Source organism: Diadema antillarum, unplaced genomic scaffold (genome assembly GCF_040938485.1).
Source record: "Diadema antillarum isolate AM-2024a unplaced genomic scaffold, OU_Dant_1.0 scf00000030, whole genome shotgun sequence".
Taxonomy (NCBI): Eukaryota; Metazoa; Echinodermata; class Echinoidea; order Diadematoida; family Diadematidae; genus Diadema; species Diadema antillarum.
In genome coordinates this window covers 3357659-3379902 of record NW_027270919.1, presented here as the reverse complement: position 1 = coordinate 3379902, position 22244 = coordinate 3357659, and the positions used below count along the sequence as shown (strand labels likewise).

The window sequence follows — 22244 nt, the reverse complement described above, 5'->3', positions numbered from 1 at the left end:
GCTTTACTTTTGTGATAACTACAGGGCCAAGAAAAGCCTTGTGTTTCCAGAAGACACAATCTTGTTCTTTCTTTCCAAATGCATTTTTTTTTTGAAATAGAAATGTGTTATTTTGCAAACATTTCAAACTGACCTAAAGTTACAATGAACAACATTCAAAGGAAATTACAAAATCATCTTGTACGTGTAGAACTACATACCCCGGTACTTTAATCTGGCCAACATCATGTGTACACTGTACATGCATTTCTTGGGGTAAAACCCCAAATTATTCTTTAAAATTACTTGAAAGTGATTTATGACCCATTTGAATAGTAAATTAACATCTGTAGAATTGGACAACTCAATGATAGTACATGTACAATACCTCACTTATCCATGTGATCAAACTTGCTGACTATCCTAATTGCAAGAAAATTCATGCAGTGCCTTGTTTAAGTAGCATCCTTTTTCATTTTTGTTCTAAACTATTATGAATATTTAGGTCTATTGAAAATTCAGATTTTCAAATGTAGGGGTACCAGTAATTCTATTACTAGTATCTTGAAAAAATTGTGAAAAATTGTGCAACCAAATATCTGTGAATGCCTCTTTAAAGTTAAATTCTTCACATGTTCATTACTGCAGAATTTTGCTTGTAAAAACTACCATACACAATGTATAAATCATTCTTGTGTATTTTGTATACTTGCTGGTTGTTATGAAATATTTCAACATTGTGTTAAAACTTTTTTCAAAACTTGTTATGAAACATTTATACATGTTAAAGTTGTTATAACTTTTAAAAAAACTTGTTAGTAGTCTAAACTCCCCCCTTAGAGAGTTAATCCTTGGACTAACAACAATCCTGTAGGGTATATTGACATGGTTTATATGGTTGTCCAAAGTTGCCCCGAACCCAGGGGGCACTTTGGACAAACTTTAACCAAAAAAAATTAACATGAAATAGAATAAACTGAAGAAGTCTCTATATGGCATGATATCCTCTTTATTAGTACTTGTTAACCCCCACATTAACCCCAGAATTCCTTTGTTCTTAATGAAGATATCAATAGAAATAGTTCAAATTTGTCCAAAGCCACCCCGGTTTACGGTAATGAAAAAAAACACTTGACTTGCCTCTGCCAGAGGGTAGGGGGAATGATACATGTAGTAGGCATGATTCGGCATGCGCTTCTTCACTGTGGATGAGCATGTGTTTCTTGAGTCTATGAGGTGTTCCACATGACTTCCGGCAAATGTGGCAGACGAAGGGTTTTGGAAACTGCTCTGGTACACCATTCTGTACTTCACCTTTTCTAGGAGTGTGTACATAATCTTGTTTGAGAACTTGGCTCTTCCTGTGTGTTTCCAGATTCCAGCCATGTGGAAAGCACCTGGAACTGCACTCACAATTCAACACATTTCTCCAGGCAAGGGTTTCTTGTGAATGCAGTTTCTTGTGCTTGTTAAGATTCCATTCGTTGACGCACATTCCATACTTGTAAATGGATTGCCCACAATGTAGTTGTACTTCTTCAGGATGCACTATTCTCGCATGCTTGTTCAGGCCCGACTTTGTCCAGAAGTCTTTTGAACACAACTTGCACTGCCATTTTTTTTGCCCCTCATGTAGCTGCATGTGTCTTGCAAGATTGGCAAAATGGCCTCCACAAATACGACACTCTTCACTATGGGTCAAAGGCACATTCCCATGAGACCCAGAGTTGCATTCCACAGAAGTGTCTGTTTTGGCACACACACTCAGGACCTTGGCCAGTGGTCTAAGTTTCCCCGGTCCAGACTGCATGTGACTGGATGCCTCTGATGCCAAACTTTTCTCAGCATCAGCTCCACCTTGGACTCCAGTGTCCAGAGCATCATCTATTTCAAAGGAGTCAAACAATTATAGACAACATTTGTCACAGATATCACACAAAGTATTTGAGTGTATATATATAATCATATACCGTAATATACACTCAGCAAAAATAGTAAGTTCCCCCCTAACATTTTTGGATATATTTCAAAAAGTATTTTACGGATTTTCATAATTCAAACGGGATTGGATAGGAAATTTCATTACTCATAGTAACATGAGTGGCATATCATTGCCATCAGATGTCATTATTGGTGTAAAAAAAACGAATTTTATGTCAAAATACATGGAAAAAAAGTTGCACTTCAGGCTATATGAGGCATATTGTGTACATTTCCTATGTAAGTTAGCAAATGACCTTTTTAAATTGTGTAATAGTCTAACACTCAGGAATTTCTTCATGGAAAATTTGTGCTTCCTTATTCAACAGATGTTATGCATACTTTTTAAACAATAGGCCTTTTCAATATGAAAATGTTTGGTAGAAGCCATGTGATTTGTAATTGCAATTTGGGTTGATCACATTAATGTGCCTATGGCTATTTTGCATCATGCGCTCAAGTTGTAGATCAGTTTGTTAATGGAAATGGCATCGAACGTATGGAGTGGCCTGCAAGATCACCTGACTGTAATCCAGTAGAGAATCTTTGGGATATCATTAAGCGGAAAGCGAGCAAGAAGGTGAAAGATGACACTCCACTGCAAGAATTTCAGCGCATCTTGCAGAGAGCATGGGCCAACATTGAGCAGCGCCAAGTACAAACTTTAGTTAACAGTATGAGGAAGAAATTGAAGCGGATGGTGGACATATCAATTATCAAATGCTTTACTGTATGCTCACGAAAGAAAGAGATAGAGAAATATGCAATAACCCATGCTTAAATGTTCAGAATCATGAGTGATTGTTTGATTATTTGTGTAAAAGTCATTGCAAATCACTGAAGTGCAACTTTTGTTTCCATGCATTTTGACATAAAATGCATTTTTTTCACACCAATAATGATATCTGGTGGCAATGATTTACCACTCATGTAATAAAATTCCTTATCCATTTCTGTTTGAATTATGAAAATCGGTAAAATACTTTTTGAGATATGTCCAAAAATGCTAGGGGGGAACTTACTTTTTTTGTTGAGTGTACAACTGTATATAGTGACCGTGCGTCACAAAACGAACAAGAGACTTGGGGGTCTCGTGCTCACCTGAGTATCGCAAGTTCACCTTCCATGCATTCTTGCAGATTCTTACCTGAGAACATTGGAAACATGTGAGGGGTAGCTTTCAGAGCTGTGTCCATTTGCGTATATTTCTTCACACTGGTAAAAATGCCTGCCAAGTACCCTGTACTTTATAGTATGTTGGATTATGCTGTTTGTGGGGGGAAAAAAGACCTAATAAAAGCAATATCACTTTGATTCTAGAGAAGAATATTATTGATATATTCCTCAATTTAGGAGGTTCTGGACTCTACAGGGTCTCAGGGAAAGCATGGTGCCCATTCAAACACTTTGAGATCCTATCCCCATAGGAATGCTATCTGCCAAATTTGGTGAAAAACCAAACTGGGGGGGGGGGGGGGGGGGTAGATAGGGAACCTTAAGGCCCCCAGGTGGGGCATGGTGCCCATTTGATGGAATTGAGATTCTGTCCCCCCAGGCATACTTCCTGGGAACTTTGGTGAATATTCATCATTACATTTTCAAGAAAAAGATGAAAATGTACAATTTGAGCCCCATTAGGACTCCTCCCCACTCCCCTCCCTGCCCTGGGTCCCAAGGGGGGGGGGGGGGGGGGGGCATCCCTGATTCCTCCATGAACAAACTTGAAACTACAGTCATCAATGTAGGCCGACTATCTCATAGTATTAAGTCAGCTCTATCACTTCTGGTTCTAGAGAGATTTTTAAAGATTCCCTAAGTTTTGGGAGATGGGCCCCTCTTGTGCCCCTCGAGTGAGGTATGGTGCCCACTTGAAGAAATTGAGATCCTATTCCCCTAGGGATGCTACCTGACAAGTTTGGTGAAAATCGGTCAAGGGGTTCTCAACAAGAAGATGAAGATGTAAAAATTTTACGCAACACGGATGACAGACACTGGACGAAGAGCAATCGCAATAGCTCGCTTAAGTCTTCAGCTCAGGTGAGCTAATAAAAAGTCGCACCCCTTGATTTTAAGTCAGGACTCAATAAAGGTGAAATGGGTCAACAAAGTCGATATTGGGTTTTCAAATTTTCTGAAAGAACTACCCTTCTTCTACATTATTTTTGAAGTCAGGATCCTAAAATGAATGGGAAAGTGCATTTTCACTAATCAGCAGTTTCTCTACAACTCTGTTTTTGTTTTTGTTTTTTGTAGAATATAATGTGAGAGCAGGTATGTCTGCAAAGAGACCCTTTTCATTTCTTGAAAGCCCTTTGCACACTCTTCACTTTCAAGTCTACTGACATTTGAAGGGCTAAAGTCAATGCTTTGAAAGTTGGCATTAAACATAAACAGAATGTGTTGGTAGAGCACACAATTTTAGCCTAATCTGATACTCTCTTCATTGTTGTTGCTCCAGTCGTTTACACCCTGTGTTTTGTCCTGTTCATTGCACAGCTAGTATGGTTTGGTGAAGATTAAGCGCTTGAAGAGACCCTGTACTTCAGAGCCTCTTTTCTCGCTTCACCCTTTTTCCAGAGTGTGTGCTTTCTTTCCAATATTTACATAGTTTAGAATTGCATGCATGCTCTTTGAGATCTCATAGAGTGGTTTCTGAATATCTCGCAAAACGTTAAAAGCTAAATCCTGACCTCGACCAGAACTGTACACATCCTTCAATGCTCTATTTACAGGGCACAAGGAGGCATTTTCATGTGTTGTTAAATTCGCGATCCAACTGTGATTCGCGAAATTCGCAACAGTACCAGCTCATACAGTTTATTTCTTTTTCTGCTTATACACAAAAAAAACACAAAGTTTCATTTTCAAGCATGCAACTAGGCCTTTAATTCAATGCATTGTGGATTAACTTAGACCTCGATTTACATTGAGTAAATAGGCCAGGCTCAGCCGTTCCTTGCCGTACCAAAATTGGCCATGCATTTGGCCAAGCTCCAGAGGTAGTCTTGGCCATGGCTGAGCTGCGGCGGAGCCCGGCCTCTTCTCACTGTAAACACAAACTGTGCTTAATGTGGTATCAAATTTAGTCTGGCTTCCAGACCCTCTTTCCATACTATTTTGCTATTCAGGATATCGATGCTCTCAACATCAAAAACTAGTATAGCTTCAGGTGGTTTTGTCCTGCAGAGGAATTTGCCTTATACTGCAAAGGCGGCGACACCGCCGCGGGGCGCCGACTTTGTCGCCACGGAGTCCAGTTGGCAAAGGGTCTGGAAACCAGTCTATACCACATTGTGACCAGCCTCCTCTCAATAAATAGTGTTTGTTTGAACCTTGACAATTGTCTCAGTGGCATCTAATCTACCAGTCCAACAAAGACTGTCAAACCATCAGCTTGGTAAGTTGCAAGTTGCTACCTTTGGACCAGAACCACTTCATCATCAAATGCCACTTTTATGGTTTGAGAATAATGCATATTGGTTACATTCCTATCACCATCATTACCTGGTGGGGCGGGGCTCTCTTGGGTGTGTCTGGATCCATGTCTTGTTAGGTGCTGTCTAAAATCTTCATTGCTTGTGAATGCTTCTCCACACTCCTCACACAGAGGTAGCTTGTAAGTCCTGACCACAACTTTTCTTTCCTTCTTCAGTTTTGGAATGGATGAAGTTGAACATGGGTTGGCATCATACTCTTCAGCAACGGAGCATTGAAAGACATACATATTGCATAGAATTAGAAGGTACTGGCACCATTCATGAAGATGTTCATCATAAAGTCCATTCATTTCAGTAAAATGGAAGACTCTTTTAGGGAGTGAAAAGGTGAAATGTCCTTGGCAATAAATGCTTCACTTACCATCAATTATACAGTGTACTACAACTTTAAATTTGAGCATCTCAAATTAGAAGTTACTGGCACCATGGTGACCCTACACCACAAAACAAACAAAAAGTCGCCAGACATGAATTTTTAGTTGAGACCATATTCTGAAAGAGCAAACTTTAAGCTTTAAAATGGTGTATAACTCAAATCAAATGGACTCTCCTAACCTATCTAGATATTGGAAAGAAAGCACAAACTCAGGAAAAGTGTGAACTGAGAAAAGAGGCTCTGAAGTACAGTGTCTATTCAAGCGCTTAATCTTTACTAAACAGTGCTGGCTGTGCGATGAATGGGACAAAAAAACAGGAAGTAAACCACCTGAGTAACAACAATGAAGGGATTATAAGATTAAACTGAAATTATCTCTTAAAGGACAAGTTCACCTTCATAAACATAAGGATTGAGAGAATGCAACAATATTAGTAGAACACATCAGTGAAAGTTCGAGGAGAATTGGACAATCGATGCAAAAGTTATGAATTTTTAAAATTTTTGGGTTGGAACCGCTGGATGAGGAGACTACTACAGCTTGTGAGTCATATGCGTACAACAGCATAAAGAAAATGTAAAAGAAAATTCAACATATTTTCACTTTTTTCGCATAATAAAAGAGCACTTGACTTGCCTCTTTCTAAAGGCAGGGGGGATAATATTACCCATAACATTTGTCGGTAACGAGTCAGGGGAATATGTACTTTTTTCAAAAAATGGAATTTTGTGAAATTCTCTTTATATTTTCCCTATATGTGACCCGCGACAACGGTTTCAGGCAAAAGTCGGGCATTTTGAAAATTCATGTTTTCACTGAATCACATTGCCCATTTCCTCAGCTTTGCATTGATATAAAACACTTGTATTCTTCGGCACCATAAGTTGGCATGGAAAGCGAGATAAAATGCACTTTTTAAGTTGTTCGCCTGACAAAATTGCGAGAAAACGGGCTTTGAAGTTTCACCTCTTACTCAAAGACAATGTCCGAGCGGAGATGCGAGGTGAGAATCACCCATCCGTACGATGGTGCCAATCGATGTTAAGCTCCGCCTCTAGCAACCACATCGCCTTCTGATTGGCTCACTAAGAGAGTCAAATTTCCCGGGCGCGTTTTTTTTTTAAGACGGCACAGATTGGGGCATGGCGCGTGTTAAACCTATGGGAAAAACGTTGGGTTAGGGTTTTTGGTTATGGTTATGGTTAGGGTTAGGGTTAGGGTTGGGGTTAGGGTTAGGGTTAGGGTTAGGGTTAGGGTTTGATGGTTAGGGTTAGGATTAGGATTAGGGTTAGGTTTAGGGATAGGGTCCCCGATAGATTTTTAGTTTCCCCAATCTGTGCCGTCTAAGAAAAACACGCTTCCCGGGCACCCTTCCTAGTAGCTCAGCGTATGGAGCCGAAAAACAATGCGGTTCGCTCGAGTTTGTTTTACCAGTACGTCTTTCAAGATGGCGGATACGATAATTGCACGTATTGTGTACATTGTGTATGCTATACGCATGACGCAATGGCATCCACACGCCATGACCATGTGCATGTAAACGGGAGCTGGTGGCGAATCCACACATTTACAAATCGCGTTTTCATTGTTGTTGATTTGACTTTATCATTGACGACCCTTTTGAAGGCAGAAAAATGCCAGTGCTGGCAAGGGTCATGATTCCTGTTTGTTTTGGCTTTTACAAGCCGTGCATATGTTGCCTTGTTCGGTGGTGTTCATTATATCAAAACAAACAAACAAACAAACACGTACGACTCGTTTGGTGCGATCTTGATGTGTAGTATTTGAATATAACTGGTTACATGTGACCTCTCCTTTCCTCTCATCATCCTTCCCTTGAGTCAGTCTGCTGTCATAATTCTTACTACATGTAGAAGTAGACTATTTGTTTCCTTTTCACACGATTATGTCGTGCTACATGATTTTTGTTTCACTTCCGTTGTCGAACAATGCGGTAGAATAGTTTGGATAGAAAGCCAAACGAAGAGCACGCACTACAGAGCGAGCGTATAAACCACTATAACAAGAACAATGGAGCATGTAATCATGCACGCGTTGCGCGTGGACAAAGCATTCCCAAAACGCTGCAACTGGTGTCTCCGAAGGCCGAATTATGTAAATGTGTGCGACGCACCAGCCAATCGCATGCGAGACCCTGCGCCGTAGCAACGCTGGGGATATTGGCGCGGCGTTCGAAAGAAGCTCGAAACTGACGAGTGCGATCCAACATAGGGTGCTTAAAATTCCATTTTCGATAGGAAAAACATAGTCTTATGCTATGAAATTTAGTGTAGATGTAGAAAACATATCAAAGATTCGATTTCTGCAAAAAACCCAAATCGACAAAAATAATGGTAAAGATCTTTGTACCCCGCCTAGGAGTGAATTTGCTCTTGCGACTTTTGCCTGAAACCGTTGTCGCGGGTCACATATTGTTGTACGCATGTGACATCTAAGTTATTCATACACTGCAGTAGTCTTCTCATCCAGCAGTTACTGCACAAAAACTTTAAAAATTCATAACTTTTGAACGGATTGTCCAATTTTCCTCAAACTTTCACTGATGTGTTCTACTAATATTGCTACATTCTCCCAATCCTTATGTTTATGAAGGTGAACTTGTCCTTTAATGTGACAGGCCCAAAACCCCTAACGTGCCAGAGGTTTTTACCTAGCGAATGTTTCGAAACTGTTGTTTTTTCCTGAGTTCATTTAAAAGAGGAAGAGTAAGGGAATAATGTCATGTCATTTTCAGAAAATTTTCCTCCCCGACTTTCGAATCCTTTTGTTGCAGCGGGTCACATATTTTAGGGTCTGTCGGGATATGCCAAACATTTTTTTCTTGGCCCTATATTTTATCATACATTCTGCATTCTTATTGCTACAACAATACTTTGACAAGAACTGCGTCAGTATGACAGAAATCATTTTACATGCACACTGTACCTGCTTCAGTGATGTCTTCCATCACCTTCCACAGGGATGCATATTTTGCTGCTTCATTTTCATCATCTTCTTCCTCCATCTTAATCCATGAGACTGCCATGTCCATCTGTTGTATACTGGAAGGGAGTCTGCAACTGGAAAAAAAAGACAAGCAAAGGGACTGAATCTGTGATCACATGAGATGAATGAGAGGTTCTTATTTACAAATGTACATTTGTACAGGACATGAGACCGCATGTGACACACATCACAAAACCAACAAAAAGCTGCACACTCCCATTTCGTGTGAGGACTATAAATGGTGAAATAGATCGACATAGTAGTCTAGACTCTTTGATACAACTTTTTGACAGGCTGAGAGTTATTCTATATTCTTCAATTTCCTGGGAACGTAAACAAATGGGAGATGACATTTTTAGCTGTTTTAAGTACAACATTTTCAGTAGAATATTCTGATTAGGTATCTTTTCATGTTTTTTATTAACCCTGTACACACTTCACTTCTAACCAAATCACTTTTGAAAGAATACACTAAGTGCTATTGACAGTGTTCAAAGCTGGTGTCAGTCTTATGATAGAATATGTGACCTGTCACTTGAAAATCAGCCGCACGTTGCTGGCATCCAAATTAGAATAATTAGACTTTAGTCGAGGTGCCAATAAAAAAATTGAAAATTCAACTTTTAGGCTGATTGGAAATCATATGGTTTTATCTATCGTGAGCTAAAATTTCAATACATCATGCTTACCAGAAAAGAGGGAAATAATTATTTGTAAGGATTTTTTTTTTCGGCTTCCCAATTTTTGCTAAACAGCTTGAGCAAGGGCTACTATGTATGTTCAGTAAATTTCCTAAGTTTCGCCCCTAGCAACTGCTCAAAGCTGACTGGCTGGTGATGACATAATGAAGTTGTTCATTGCCCAAGTGCAAAATTCAGACCATAATCGATATTATAACTCAGGGCATTATTGTTCTATTAAAGAGATGCAGACTTCAGTGCAATAGTTGGAGCAAACAATAATGACAGCGTGCGCCCTGTCGGGCAGGTAACCGGACATAATCCCGTAATCAGTTGTGGTCCTTCCTGTTGATTTACAGGTGCATGTCCCTCGCCTGGCAAAGTATACACTGTAGTTCTGAATGGCTTGGGCTGCGTGGCTTTTGTGCTTACTACTCTGCCTGTTACACATGAAACATTTATGGGGTAGTTGTGAATGAACATGTTACCAAAGAAATATTAGAGTATTTGTGAATGTACTGTTTATTGGCTGTTCACAGTACACAAACAGCTACCAGTTTCATATACATATTAACCAATTCGAAAATTTGAGGTCTTTGTCACACTTTGATACGTGCCATGTATAAAATTTCCAGTAAAACCACAATCCCGAAAAAAAAATGTGACCATGTAGGACCAATATAACAGAAAACTAGAGATTGGTGCTCGGCGGGTCGCGCAGCTGAGCACATCCCCCGAACCCACAGCATCATACATCATCGCAATATATAGAGCTCACACAGAAATTTCATAAATTTTATAAAATACAGTTATCGTGGCAACAATAATCCTGTCCACATTTTGCCTCTGGGTACCAAATTTCATGACAATAATATGATGCAGCGGTGTAACTCTGCAGTGCTCTGTCAAATTTGAAGATGATCATATATAGAAGAAATGCAGCCAGTAGAGTGCTCACAAGGAAATCTCTGCTATATCCACAAAAATTCTTGTTACCATGGCAACAATGTCTCTGCCCACACCAAAAATAGGCGGCCTTGCTTTTAATACCATAATAGACCTTCATGCCAAATTTGAAGATGATTGGAGAGAAGAAATGCAGCCAATAGAGCGCTAACAAGAAAATCTCTTCTACATCGTATTTCCACAAAAATTCTTGTTACAATGGCAACAATGTCTCCGCCCACACCAACAAGGAAAAGTAGAAATTAGGCAGTGCGAAATATATGTCCCCGCCGGAAGTAGTAGCAAAATGTACACTACAGGTAAAAACTCAAGGTCAAAGGTCAAAGAAGTCAAAGGTCAAAATTCTGTGTAGAAGTTTTGAAGCCCTCACCTAGTGCCATCACATAAAGCAAACGGAAGTGAAATCGGGTTAGAAATGGCAAAGGAGTAGCATTTTGTAGCCAATGTACAATACAGGTCAAAAATCAAGGTCAAAGGTCACAGAAGTCTAAGGTCAAAATTCTGTGTAGAAGTTTTGAAGCCCTAACCTAGTGCCATCACATAAAGCAAACGGAATTGAAATCGGGTTAAAAATGGCGGAGTAGCATTTTGTAGCCAATGTACAATTATAGGTCAAAAATCAAGGTCAAAGGTCAAAATTCTGTGTACAAGTTTTGAAGCCCTCACCTAGTGCCATCACATAAAGCAAACGGAAGTGAAATCGGGTTAGAAATGGCGAAGGAGTAGCATTTTGTAGCCAATGTACAATACAGGTCAAAATCAAGGTCAAACAAAGAAGTCAAAGGTCAAAATTCTGTGTAGAAGTTTTGAAGCCCTAACCTAGTGCCATCACATAAAGCAAACGGAATCGAAATCGGGTTTAAATGGCGAAGGAGTAGCATTTTGTAGCCATAGTACAATATATCTAGGTCAAAAATCAAGGTCAAAGGTCTAAATTCTGTGTAATAGTTTTGAAGCCCTCACCTAGTGCCATCACATATTAAAAAGCAAACGGAATTGAAATCGGGTTAGAAATAGCGGAGTAGCATTTTGTAGCCAATGTACAATATACATGTAGGTCAAAAATCAAGGTCAAAGGTCAAAATTCTGTGTAGAAGTTTTGAAGCCCTCACCTAGTGCCATCACATAAAGCAAACGGAATGGAAATCGGGTTAGAAATGGTGAAGGAGTAGCATTTCGTAACCAATGTACAATATATAGGTAAAAAATCAAGGTCAAAGGTCAAAGAAGTCAAAGGTCAAAATTCTGTGTAATAGTTTTGAAGCCCTCACCTAGTGCCATCACATAAAGCAAACGGAAGTGAAATTGGGTTAGAAATGGCGAAGGAGTAGCATTTTGTAGCCAATGTACAATATAGGTCAAAAATCAAGGTCAGAGGTCAAAGAAGTCAAAGGTCAAAATTCTGTGTAGAAGTTTTGAAGCCCTCACCTAGAGCCATCACATAAAGCAAACGGAATCGAAATCGGGTTAGAAATGGCGAAGGAGTAGCATTTTGTAGCAAAATGTACAATACAGACCACAAAAATCAAGGTCAAAGGTCAAAATTCTGTGTAATAGTTTTGAAGCCCTCACCTAGTGCCATCACATAAAGCAAACGGAAGTGAAATCGGGTTAGAAATGGCAAAGGAGTAGCATTTTGTAGCCAATGTACAATACAGGTCAAAAATCAAGGTCAAAGGTCACAGAAGTCTAAGGTCAAAATTCTGTGTAGAAGTTTTGAAGCCCTAACCTAGTGCCATCACATAAAGCAAACGGAATTGAAATCGGGTTAAAAATGGCGGAGTAGCATTTTGTAGCCAATGTACAATTATAGGTCAAAAATCAAGGTCAAAGGTCAAAATTCTGTGTACAAGTTTTGAAGCCCTCACCTAGTGCCATCACATAAAGCAAACGGAAGTGAAATCGGGTTAGAAATGGCGAAGGAGTAGCATTTTGTAGCCAATGTACAATACAGGTCAAAATCAAGGTCAAACAAAGAAGTCAAAGGTCAAAATTCTGTGTAGAAGTTTTGAAGCCCTAACCTAGTGCCATCACATAAAGCAAACGGAATCGAAATCGGGTTTAAATGGCGAAGGAGTAGCATTTTGTAGCCATAGTACAATATATCTAGGTCAAAAATCAAGGTCAAAGGTCTAAATTCTGTGTAATAGTTTTGAAGCCCTCACCTAGTGCCATCACATATTAAAAAGCAAACGGAATTGAAATCGGGTTAGAAATAGCGGAGTAGCATTTTGTAGCCAATGTACAATATACATGTAGGTCAAAAATCAAGGTCAAAGGTCAAAATTCTGTGTAGAAGTTTTGAAGCCCTCACCTAGTGCCATCACATAAAGCAAACGGAATCGAAATCGGGTTAGAAATGGTGAAGGAGTAGCATTTCGTAACCAATGTACAATATATAGGTAAAAAATCAAGGTCAAAGGTCAAAGAAGTCAAAGGTCAAAATTCTGTGTAATAGTTTTGAAGCCCTCACCTAGTGCCATCACATAAAGCAAACGGAAGTGAAATTGGGTTAGAAATGGCGAAGGAGTAGCATTTTGTAGCCAATGTACAATATAGGTCAAAAATCAAGGTCAGAGGTCAAAGAAGTCAAAGGTCAAAATTCTGTGTAGAAGTTTTGAAGCCCTCACCTAGAGCCATCACATAAAGCAAACGGAATCGAAATCGGGTTAGAAATGGCGAAGGAGTAGCATTTTGTAGCAAAATGTACAATACAGACCACAAAAATCAAGGTCAAAGGTCAAAATTCTGTGTAATAGTTTTGAAGCCCTCACCTAGTGCCATCACATAAAGCAAACGGAAGTGAAATCGGGTTAGAAATGGCAAAGGAGTAGCATTTTGTAGCCAATGTACAATACAGGTCAAAAATCAAGGTCAAAGGTCACAGAAGTCTAAGGTCAAAATTCTGTGTAGAAGTTTTGAAGCCCTAACCTAGTGCCATCACATAAAGCAAACGGAATTGAAATCGGGTTAAAAATGGCGGAGTAGCATTTTGTAGCCAATGTACAATTATAGGTCAAAAATCAAGGTCAAAGGTCAAAATTCTGTGTACAAGTTTTGAAGCCCTCACCTAGTGCCATCACATAAAGCAAACGGAAGTGAAATCGGGTTAGAAATGGCGAAGGAGTAGCATTTTGTAGCCAATGTACAATACAGGTCAAAATCAAGGTCAAACAAAGAAGTCAAAGGTCAAAATTCTGTGTAGAAGTTTTGAAGCCCTAACCTAGTGCCATCACATAAAGCAAACGGAATCGAAATCGGGTTTAAATGGCGAAGGAGTAGCATTTTGTAGCCATAGTACAATATATCTAGGTCAAAAATCAAGGTCAAAGGTCTAAATTCTGTGTAATAGTTTTGAAGCCCTCACCTAGTGCCATCACATATTAAAAAGCAAACGGAATTGAAATCGGGTTAGAAATAGCGGAGTAGCATTTTGTAGCCAATGTACAATATACATGTAGGTCAAAAATCAAGGTCAAAGGTCAAAATTCTGTGTAGAAGTTTTGAAGCCCTCACCTAGTGCCATCACATAAAGCAAACGGAATCGAAATCGGGTTAGAAATGGTGAAGGAGTAGCATTTCGTAACCAATGTACAATATATAGGTAAAAAATCAAGGTCAAAGGTCAAAGAAGTCAAAGGTCAAAATTCTGTGTAATAGTTTTGAAGCCCTCACCTAGTGCCATCACATAAAGCAAACGGAAGTGAAATTGGGTTAGAAATGGCGAAGGAGTAGCATTTTGTAGCCAATGTACAATATAGGTCAAAAATCAAGGTCAGAGGTCAAAGAAGTCAAAGGTCAAAATTCTGTGTAGAAGTTTTGAAGCCCTCACCTAGAGCCATCACATAAAGCAAACGGAATCGAAATCGGGTTAGAAATGGCGAAGGAGTAGCATTTTGTAGCAAAATGTACAATACAGACCACAAAAATACAATGTACAATTATAGGTCAAAAGCCATCACATAAAGCAAACGGAAGTGAAATCGGGTTTAAATGGCGAAGGAGTAGCATTTTGTAGCAAAATGTACAATACAGACCACAAAAATACAATGTACAATTATAGGTCAAAAGCCATCACATAAAGCAAACGGAAGTGAAATCGGGTTAGAAATGGCGAAGGAGTAGCATTTTGTAGCCAATGTACAATACAGGTCAAAATCAAGGTCAAACAAAGAAGTCAAAGGTCAAAATTCTGTGTAGAAGTTTTGAAGCCCTAACCTAGTGCCATCACATAAAGCAAACGGAATCGAAATCGGGTTTAAATGGCGAAGGAGTAGCATTTTGTAGCCATAGTACAATATATCTAGGTCAAAAATCAAGGTCAAAGGTCTAAATTCTGTGTAATAGTTTTGAAGCCCTCACCTAGTGCCATCACATATTAAAAAGCAAACGGAATTGAAATCGGGTTAGAAATAGCGGAGTAGCATTTTGTAGCCAATGTACAATATACATGTAGGTCAAAAATCAAGGTCAAAGGTCAAAATTCTGTGTAGAAGTTTTGAAGCCCTCACCTAGTGCCATCACATAAAGCAAACGGAATGGAAATCGGGTTAGAAATGGTGAAGGAGTAGCATTTCGTAACCAATGTACAATATATAGGTAAAAAATCAAGGTCAAAGGTCAAAGAAGTCAAAGGTCAAAATTCTGTGTAATAGTTTTGAAGCCCTCACCTAGTGCCATCACATAAAGCAAACGGAAGTGAAATTGGGTTAGAAATGGCGAAGGAGTAGCATTTTGTAGCCAATGTACAATATAGGTCAAAAATCAAGGTCAGAGGTCAAAGAAGTCAAAGGTCAAAATTCTGTGTAGAAGTTTTGAAGCCCTCACCTAGAGCCATCACATAAAGCAAACGGAATCGAAATCGGGTTAGAAATGGCGAAGGAGTAGCATTTTGTAGCAAAATGTACAATACACACCACAAAAATCAAGGTCAAAGGTCAAAATTCTGTGTAGAAGTTTTGAAGCCCTCACCTAGTGCCATCACATAAAGCAAACGGAATCGAAATCGGGTTAGAAATGGCAAAGGAGTAGCATTTTGTAGCAAAATGTACAATATAGGTCAAAAATCAAGGTCAAAGGTCAAAGAAGTCAAAGGTCAAAATTCTGTGTAGAAGTTTTGAAGCCCTCACCTAGTGCCATCACATAAAGCAAACGGAATCGCAATCGGGTTAAAAATGGCGAAGGAGTAGCATTTTGAAGCAAAATGTACAATATAGGTCAAAGGTCAAGGTCAAAGGTCACAACTGAAATTCTGTGTAGAAGTTTCAGAGCTCCCATGTAGTGCTATCATATAAAGCAAACAGAATCAAAATTGGCTCATAAATGACAGAGAAGTAGCAAATTGAACATTTTGATCACACACGGACGCACAAACGGACGGACGGACAGACGGACACACAGACACACACAAATACGGAGCCTGTTTCATAGTCCCCTGCTTGAACTCGTTCGGCGGGGACAACAATAGCCATCTTCGTCTTATCTCATACACCTTCATGCCAAATTTGAAGATGATCTAAGAAGACCTGCAGCCAGTAGAGTGCTCACAAGCAGACCCTATTGGATTTACCTTTTCATGTATAAAGACTGAACAAGCGAGGCGCCATCACCAAAAACCATAGGCATCTTTGTCTTATCATAATACACCTTCATGCCAAATTTGAAGATGATCAAAAATAAAGAACTGCAGCCAGTAGAGCGCTCACAAGCAGACCCTATTGAATTTATCTTTTCATGTATAAAGACGTAACAAGCGAGGGCGCCATCTCCAAAAACAAAAGGTCTCTTCATCTTACCATAATACACCTTCACGCCAAATTTGAAGATGATCGAAGAAGAACTGCAGCCAGTAGAGCACTCAAAAGCCAGACCCTATTGAATTTACTTTTTCATGTATAAAGATGGAACAAGCGAGGGCGCCATCACCAAAAACAATAGGCCTCTTCATCCTACCATAATACACCTTCATGCCAAATTTAAAGATGATGGAAGAAAAACTGCAGCCAGTAGAGCACTCACAAGCAGACCCTATTGAATTTATCTTTTCATGTATAAAGACGGAACAAGCGAGGGCGCCATCACCAAAAACAATAGGCGTATTTGTCTAACCATAATACACCTTCATGCCAAATTTGAAGATGATCGGAAAAGAAACGCAGATGGTAGAGCGCTAACAAGGAAATCTCTGCGGTGGCGACGGCGGCGGACGCGGACACGGCGCGACGAGGCCAAATCCATAGTATCCTCCGAACTCTGTTCGGGGGATACCGGGTACAATAAAATTCTGGAATGGATTTGTGTACCGGTATGCTTGTATTCGCTCAGAACCTCTCGTGAACACTGATGGAGTCGGAATTTGTAGCTCCCGCAATTCCAGCATTCGCTCCAATGAATATGGAAGGGGTACGTGCAAGCTTTTGTGTCTTCCGCGTAATCCTCAGCACCCATTTAAGTATTATGGAGCTGGTAGCACTGCACTTTCCGCGTATTCCTTCAACATCTTCACCTTCAACATTATTTGTATTGTACATCAATGACCTTCCTGAGTGAGGTGCTCACAGTCCAACTGTGTACAGCAGAGAGAGTGCAAAAGAGGGCAACCAGGATGATCCTCTCTTTGAGACAGCGGTACCTGCCTAGCCTCACACCACAGAAAGGCTTTAACTCCTCAACATACAATGTACCTTGACCGAAAGATCGGTCTGTATCTATTCGTCGGGGAATGTTCCGCGGAGACTGCGTCTGGCTTCACGGATCCCCTCCTCTACGGAGGACAGCGATAATGGCAAAATATAAAAGAGTCCTCCAGACAGACGGATCTTTCTGTAACATACCATGCCTTGCATGTACTACCCAAGTACCAAAAAAAAAAAAAGAAAAGAAAAGAAGAGAAATGCCAGGACTGCGCAGTGTGTGGCTAAATCGTTTTCGTGTGCGTCTTCACTATGTCATTATGTGGAAAGTGTATTATTACCAAAGAGATTATACCACAAGAGGGTGTAGTCCAGTGGGGAGGCAGCCACGCGAGGGAGCTGCCATTTCACGTTGTGGAAGCCGCCATTGCACGGATCCTGTACAGTTATTAATCAGTAGATGGCAGCGCAATGTTTAATGCGCTCGACTTGAATATTCGGCACAGTGACCTTGCGTTGTTTTATTGTGACATCACAATTGTCATGTTCAAGCGTCATAATGGTGCTGATGTTGTTTGATTTTATGGCGTGAGTTGGGAATGTACGCGAAACAATCGTCATAAGGCTGCGTTCACATAGAAGTATTCGTTATTCGTTATTCGGTATTCGCTATTCGGGCACCGAGTACACCATCGCCCGCACCGTCAACTCACCATCCCATGCAGTGAGGATTTCTTCCTCCTACAGTACCCAGTATCCCAGCAAATCTTATTAATAATTTCTAAACTGCATCAGAATGTCAGTCTACATGCTTATTTTTGCTAAAGGGTAAATCCAGACCAAAATTGTCATTATTTCATAAACGAGAGACGGCATACGCTGCAAGAAAATCGAACAAGCTCGATTCCCACTTTGTTATACTATTCGCAGCTATTCGGTACTTTCGAATAGTGCCCTCTTATGTGAATCGGTGTCAGGAAATCCTATCGTTCGATTCAAGCTATTCGCGTGCCCTCGAAAACGAGCCCCGAATACCCCGAATAGTATACTTCTATGTGAACGCAGCCTAATGCTCAAGTACTGTCTAGTCTACACCCAAGTTCCCACTGTTTATTTTGCGAACAACAAAAAGGTCTGGACTCTACCAAATAATGGTTCAAATGATTATGATATCATCATAGTCCTAGAAACTATATAAAACAATTAACCAAATTGTGATTCTGAAAATGAAAATGTGTAATAAAGAATAGCATATCATTCCAGATATGATACGAGAAGATATGATTTGAACGTAGACTTAGATCCAGTGCCAGGAGCTGAGTGTGCGCTCCCTCTTCAATTTTGGATGCACTATTTGTACGCACACGTATGGCGACTACGTTTTTACCGTACTCTATACTATAGACTCTAGTAGGGTGGGACATCCAATTACCGGACGCTTTTTTTCGTGGCTTTGATTTCCGTACTCAGTGGATGAAATTTCGGCTAAAAATAACACCACTTATTCACAGACTCCTGGAAATTACGAATTCAGCCAACTTATGTCAATTCTTCGTTCAGTTTTTAGAAAATATGCTTCAAACATACCCCTCTAAAAATAATTGTATTTTGCGCGGTGCTACATCGCATTGTATTACCGGACGCGATTTTCGTAATCGAATAATCGAGGTCTTTCGCACCTAGTCCTTGCACCAGAGTCATAATTCATCCCACAAATCACCGTACACATTCTCACCGAGTGGATGACAAAGAAAAAATCGGCAAATGAGGCTTAAATTTTGTATTTTACGGTAAAATGTCTGTCTTGGACATTTCGAACAGTTCACACAATAAAGCCTTGTGAGAAATTGACAACTGGTTAGACTCTATACTTCTAGTTTACGTGCTTTGTCTATAGGAGCTGCACGCGTGGGTGATGAGCTGCGGGCCCCTAAGCGCACAACTATTCCGCATCGTTCGCGTTTGAAGACGATAGCTACAAATTTCCGATATCAATCAGTGAACTTTTGGTTTTATTGGAATCTTCAGCATTTTTCCTGTATGTGAGTGGGATTTCATAGAATTTCAGTCATGAAATGTGATTCAAACATGCATAAATATTAACTATGAAGAAGTGCGGGTCACTCAACTATAAATTTGAGGTAAAATGTGAATTTTTTTCGTGTTTTTACATTTTTATGTGGCGTTTTTTGCGATTTCGGTCCACACAAAGTTTTGTGAGGCTAATCTACGAAGTCTCGCGCGTACAGAATGTCATTAGTACGCAAAAATGTGCGTGTCCGGTAATACCATGCGTCCGGTAATACCTTGACCGAAAGATCGGTCTGTATCTGTCCGTCGGGGAATGTTCCGCGGAGACTGCGTCTGGCTTCACGGATCCCCTCCGTATACAGACCGAAGTCAATGATTGCGGCTCCTGTGTGGAGCAGTCGCGCACAGATCAAACGTTACGATAAACCAAATTTCAGACAGCTTTTTTACATTCAAACAAGTATGACATGACATGACACATTATGCAGCAATATTTGGGATAAATTTCTCACATTGTGCAATCGAAATACTCACATAACCTCGGTTATAATGCAGAAATTTTATCGATATCGCAACATCGCCGTTCGCGAGCAGTAAGTCGCCATTTTGAATCTGTAACAATTGCTAAGCCAATCACATGCGAGGTACTTGTTTTAGTAAAACAAATACGTAGAAACTACCTCGCATGCGATTGGCTAATAGATTCATAGTGTATGTTTCTGCAGTTTGGATGTGACGACGCGACAGGCTGTGTTTTACGTTGAAAATTCTCCTAAAATGTTGGATTATTCATTAATCTGGTGAGTGTAACGTATTCTTAAAAAAATAATTTCACCATACAAGCTTAAATTTGCCGACCTAGGGCCGTGAATTAGACGCAATCGAGAAGGGTGAGGTACCGGGGTACCTCACCCAATTTTCCATAGAGACAGTGGTTAAGAACATCCACACAGCAATGGGTACTGCAACCTTCCGTCTGTCTACGGAGGACAGCGTAAATGGCAAAATATAAAAGAGTCCTCCGGACAGACGGATCTTTCTGTCTAGGTAATACCATGCTTGCCCCTACACATGTACATGTAGTTGTTGTAGGTACTGTATCTCTTTGATTACACAGTCAGGACAGTAGTCATCATCAAATTTAAATTTAAACACTAAAATTTCAACGTTAAAATGAAAAAACTAAGAATTACATTTAGTCACAAAACATTCTAGATTCTATCTAACCAGTAAGCATGGTTAGAGAAGAGAGAACTATTGCTGGCTATATCATATTGTTGCCTTCTACTCTATGACATACAAATTGTATGGAATACAATGACAAAGTTACTCACCAACTGTATTTCATGTAGGTGGGACTAAGATTACGTTGAAAGCGATTAATCCTTATTTTTGTGCGCACTTTACAGCCAAATGATTGCAGTGATCAAGTTTAAGCGATAATTCCACGTCATTTCCTTCCGAATTAAGATCCTGGCGGACAGTAGTTGTAAAAAAGATGAATTCTGATGACAAGATAACCCAGATTCTAATTCTAATCGCTAGCGAAGTGTGATTTCTAATCCTCTATTCGAACTGCGTGTACGCATTTGCACCACCGAAAACTATGGCTGGCCATCGCTGCCATCATGGAATTAGGTCCATGGACTCATGAACCTATTACATACGTGTATTGATGTCGGTCTCGTGGACAGTATGACTTGTGGGTGTCGGCCTAGTGATCCCACGAGGCCGTGGTAGGGTCTCTCAGTAAACACCTCTAAAAGTATGACAGTACTAAATTTTTACATAGCATGTGTATAGACTGCTCCATTCTCTTTTCAACGTAAGGAAATAAAAGTAAAAATGTGCGGCCCTGGCACTGATTAAAAAAGCAGACTTTAAAGAAACCCCTTTATCTGAAAAAAAGGGGGAAGAACAAAAAAAAAATGATTTGTCCTCGTGAATAGCGTAAGTTTGGAGGGTGTCGAAAAAAGACTTCACTAATATTGACATCCCGCCCAGTCCTTCTCGGGTCATCGATTTCTATCTCAAGGAGCCTAACCATGTCTTTTGACTGCATTAGTCCTTGCCTCCCTTCTAGAGGCAGACCATGAACCTCTGGGGAAATCTCAAAATACGAACGATTTTGTTTTCTACAAATTTAACAAGAATGCATGATCGCAGACACTGTTGAATATACAGTTGTACTTACATTGTACAACAACAAATCAAAGTTAAAAAGCAGTACAGTATTGTTGCCCATATTTTATACCTGTAGATATTTCACAAATAAAAAGACGTCACTTTTCTGCACGGTGCGTAATGTGTCGGTCTCGTGGGCCTTGTTGGCTTAGTTGATGAGTTGTATGACTCCTGAGCTGGATAACTCATGGTCTGTATGACTTGTGGGCTGTATGACTCGTGGGTGTCGGTCTCGTGAGGTGCACCCATTTTTCGCCCATTTTATTTCATGAGTCTGGTCGAAAACTGCCTATCATGGTGGAGTATTTTCCGCACATATTCAGGCCGAGATACAAACATGAAAAAGTGCTCTAATTGTTGCTTTTTGTGACCATCATGTGACAACTTAATGAGATTTTGCACAAGTAAAATCATAGAGATCTGTTCTGATTAACCACACAAACTCGTCAAGTAGAAAAAATGGGTCTAGGAACACTACCCCCTGGAAAACCACCCCCGGATAACTACCACCCGGATTATTACCCCCCAGGAAAATTCCCCCCTAGGGCAACTAGGCCTACCCCCGGACAACTACCCTCCAAGGGCAATTACCCTCCAGGGTAATTACCCCCTAGGACAACTACCCCCCGGACAACTACTCTCCTAGGGCAATCACCCCCCAGTGCAATTCCCCCTCGGATAACTACCCCCTGGGTAACTACCCCCCGGAGAACTACCCTCTGGATAACTACCCCCGGAGAACTACCTCCTGGGTAACTACCCCCCCGGAGAACTACCCCCTGGGTAACTACCCCCCGGATAACTACCCCCCCCCCCCCCCCCGGATAATTACCCCCGGATGATTACCCCCCGGATAATTACCCTCCGGATAACTACCCCCAAGATAATTACCACCAGGATAATTATCCCCAG

General features: G+C 40.3%; 1 protein-coding gene across 2 annotated transcripts; it reads right to left on the bottom strand.

The window, feature by feature from the left end:
- Nucleotides 1-925: 925 nt before the first annotated feature.
- LOC139741077 (uncharacterized) lies at nt 926-20722 on the bottom strand. Of its 2 annotated transcripts, none has more exons than XM_071651669.1 (4): nt 20483-20722; nt 8780-8913; nt 5464-5652; nt 926-1863 (listed from the first exon to the last, which is right to left on the bottom strand). In XM_071651669.1, exons 1-4 carry the CDS (start codon nt 20494-20496, stop codon nt 1049-1051), a joined length of 1152 nt encoding a protein of 383 aa, XP_071507770.1. In that variant the 5' UTR covers nt 20497-20722; the 3' UTR covers nt 926-1048. The 2 variants fall into 2 exon arrangements, with proteins under 2 accessions (XP_071507770.1, XP_071507778.1); XM_071651677.1 differs by having other exon boundaries at nt 8780-8907.
- Between the last annotated feature and the right edge of the window lie 1522 nt (nt 20723-22244).

Bases quoted from the DNA above. Each gene is read 5' to 3' on its own strand.
- LOC139741077 (XM_071651669.1), bottom strand. The intron at 5,653-8,779 runs GTACAGTGTGCA...CCGTTGCTGAAG, and splicing joins GGAAGACATCACTGAAGCAG to AGTATGATGCCAACCCATGT. The intron at 1,864-5,463 runs GTAATGATGGTG...CCTTTGAAATAG, and splicing joins AGAGAGCCCCGCCCCACCAG to ATGATGCTCTGGACACTGGA.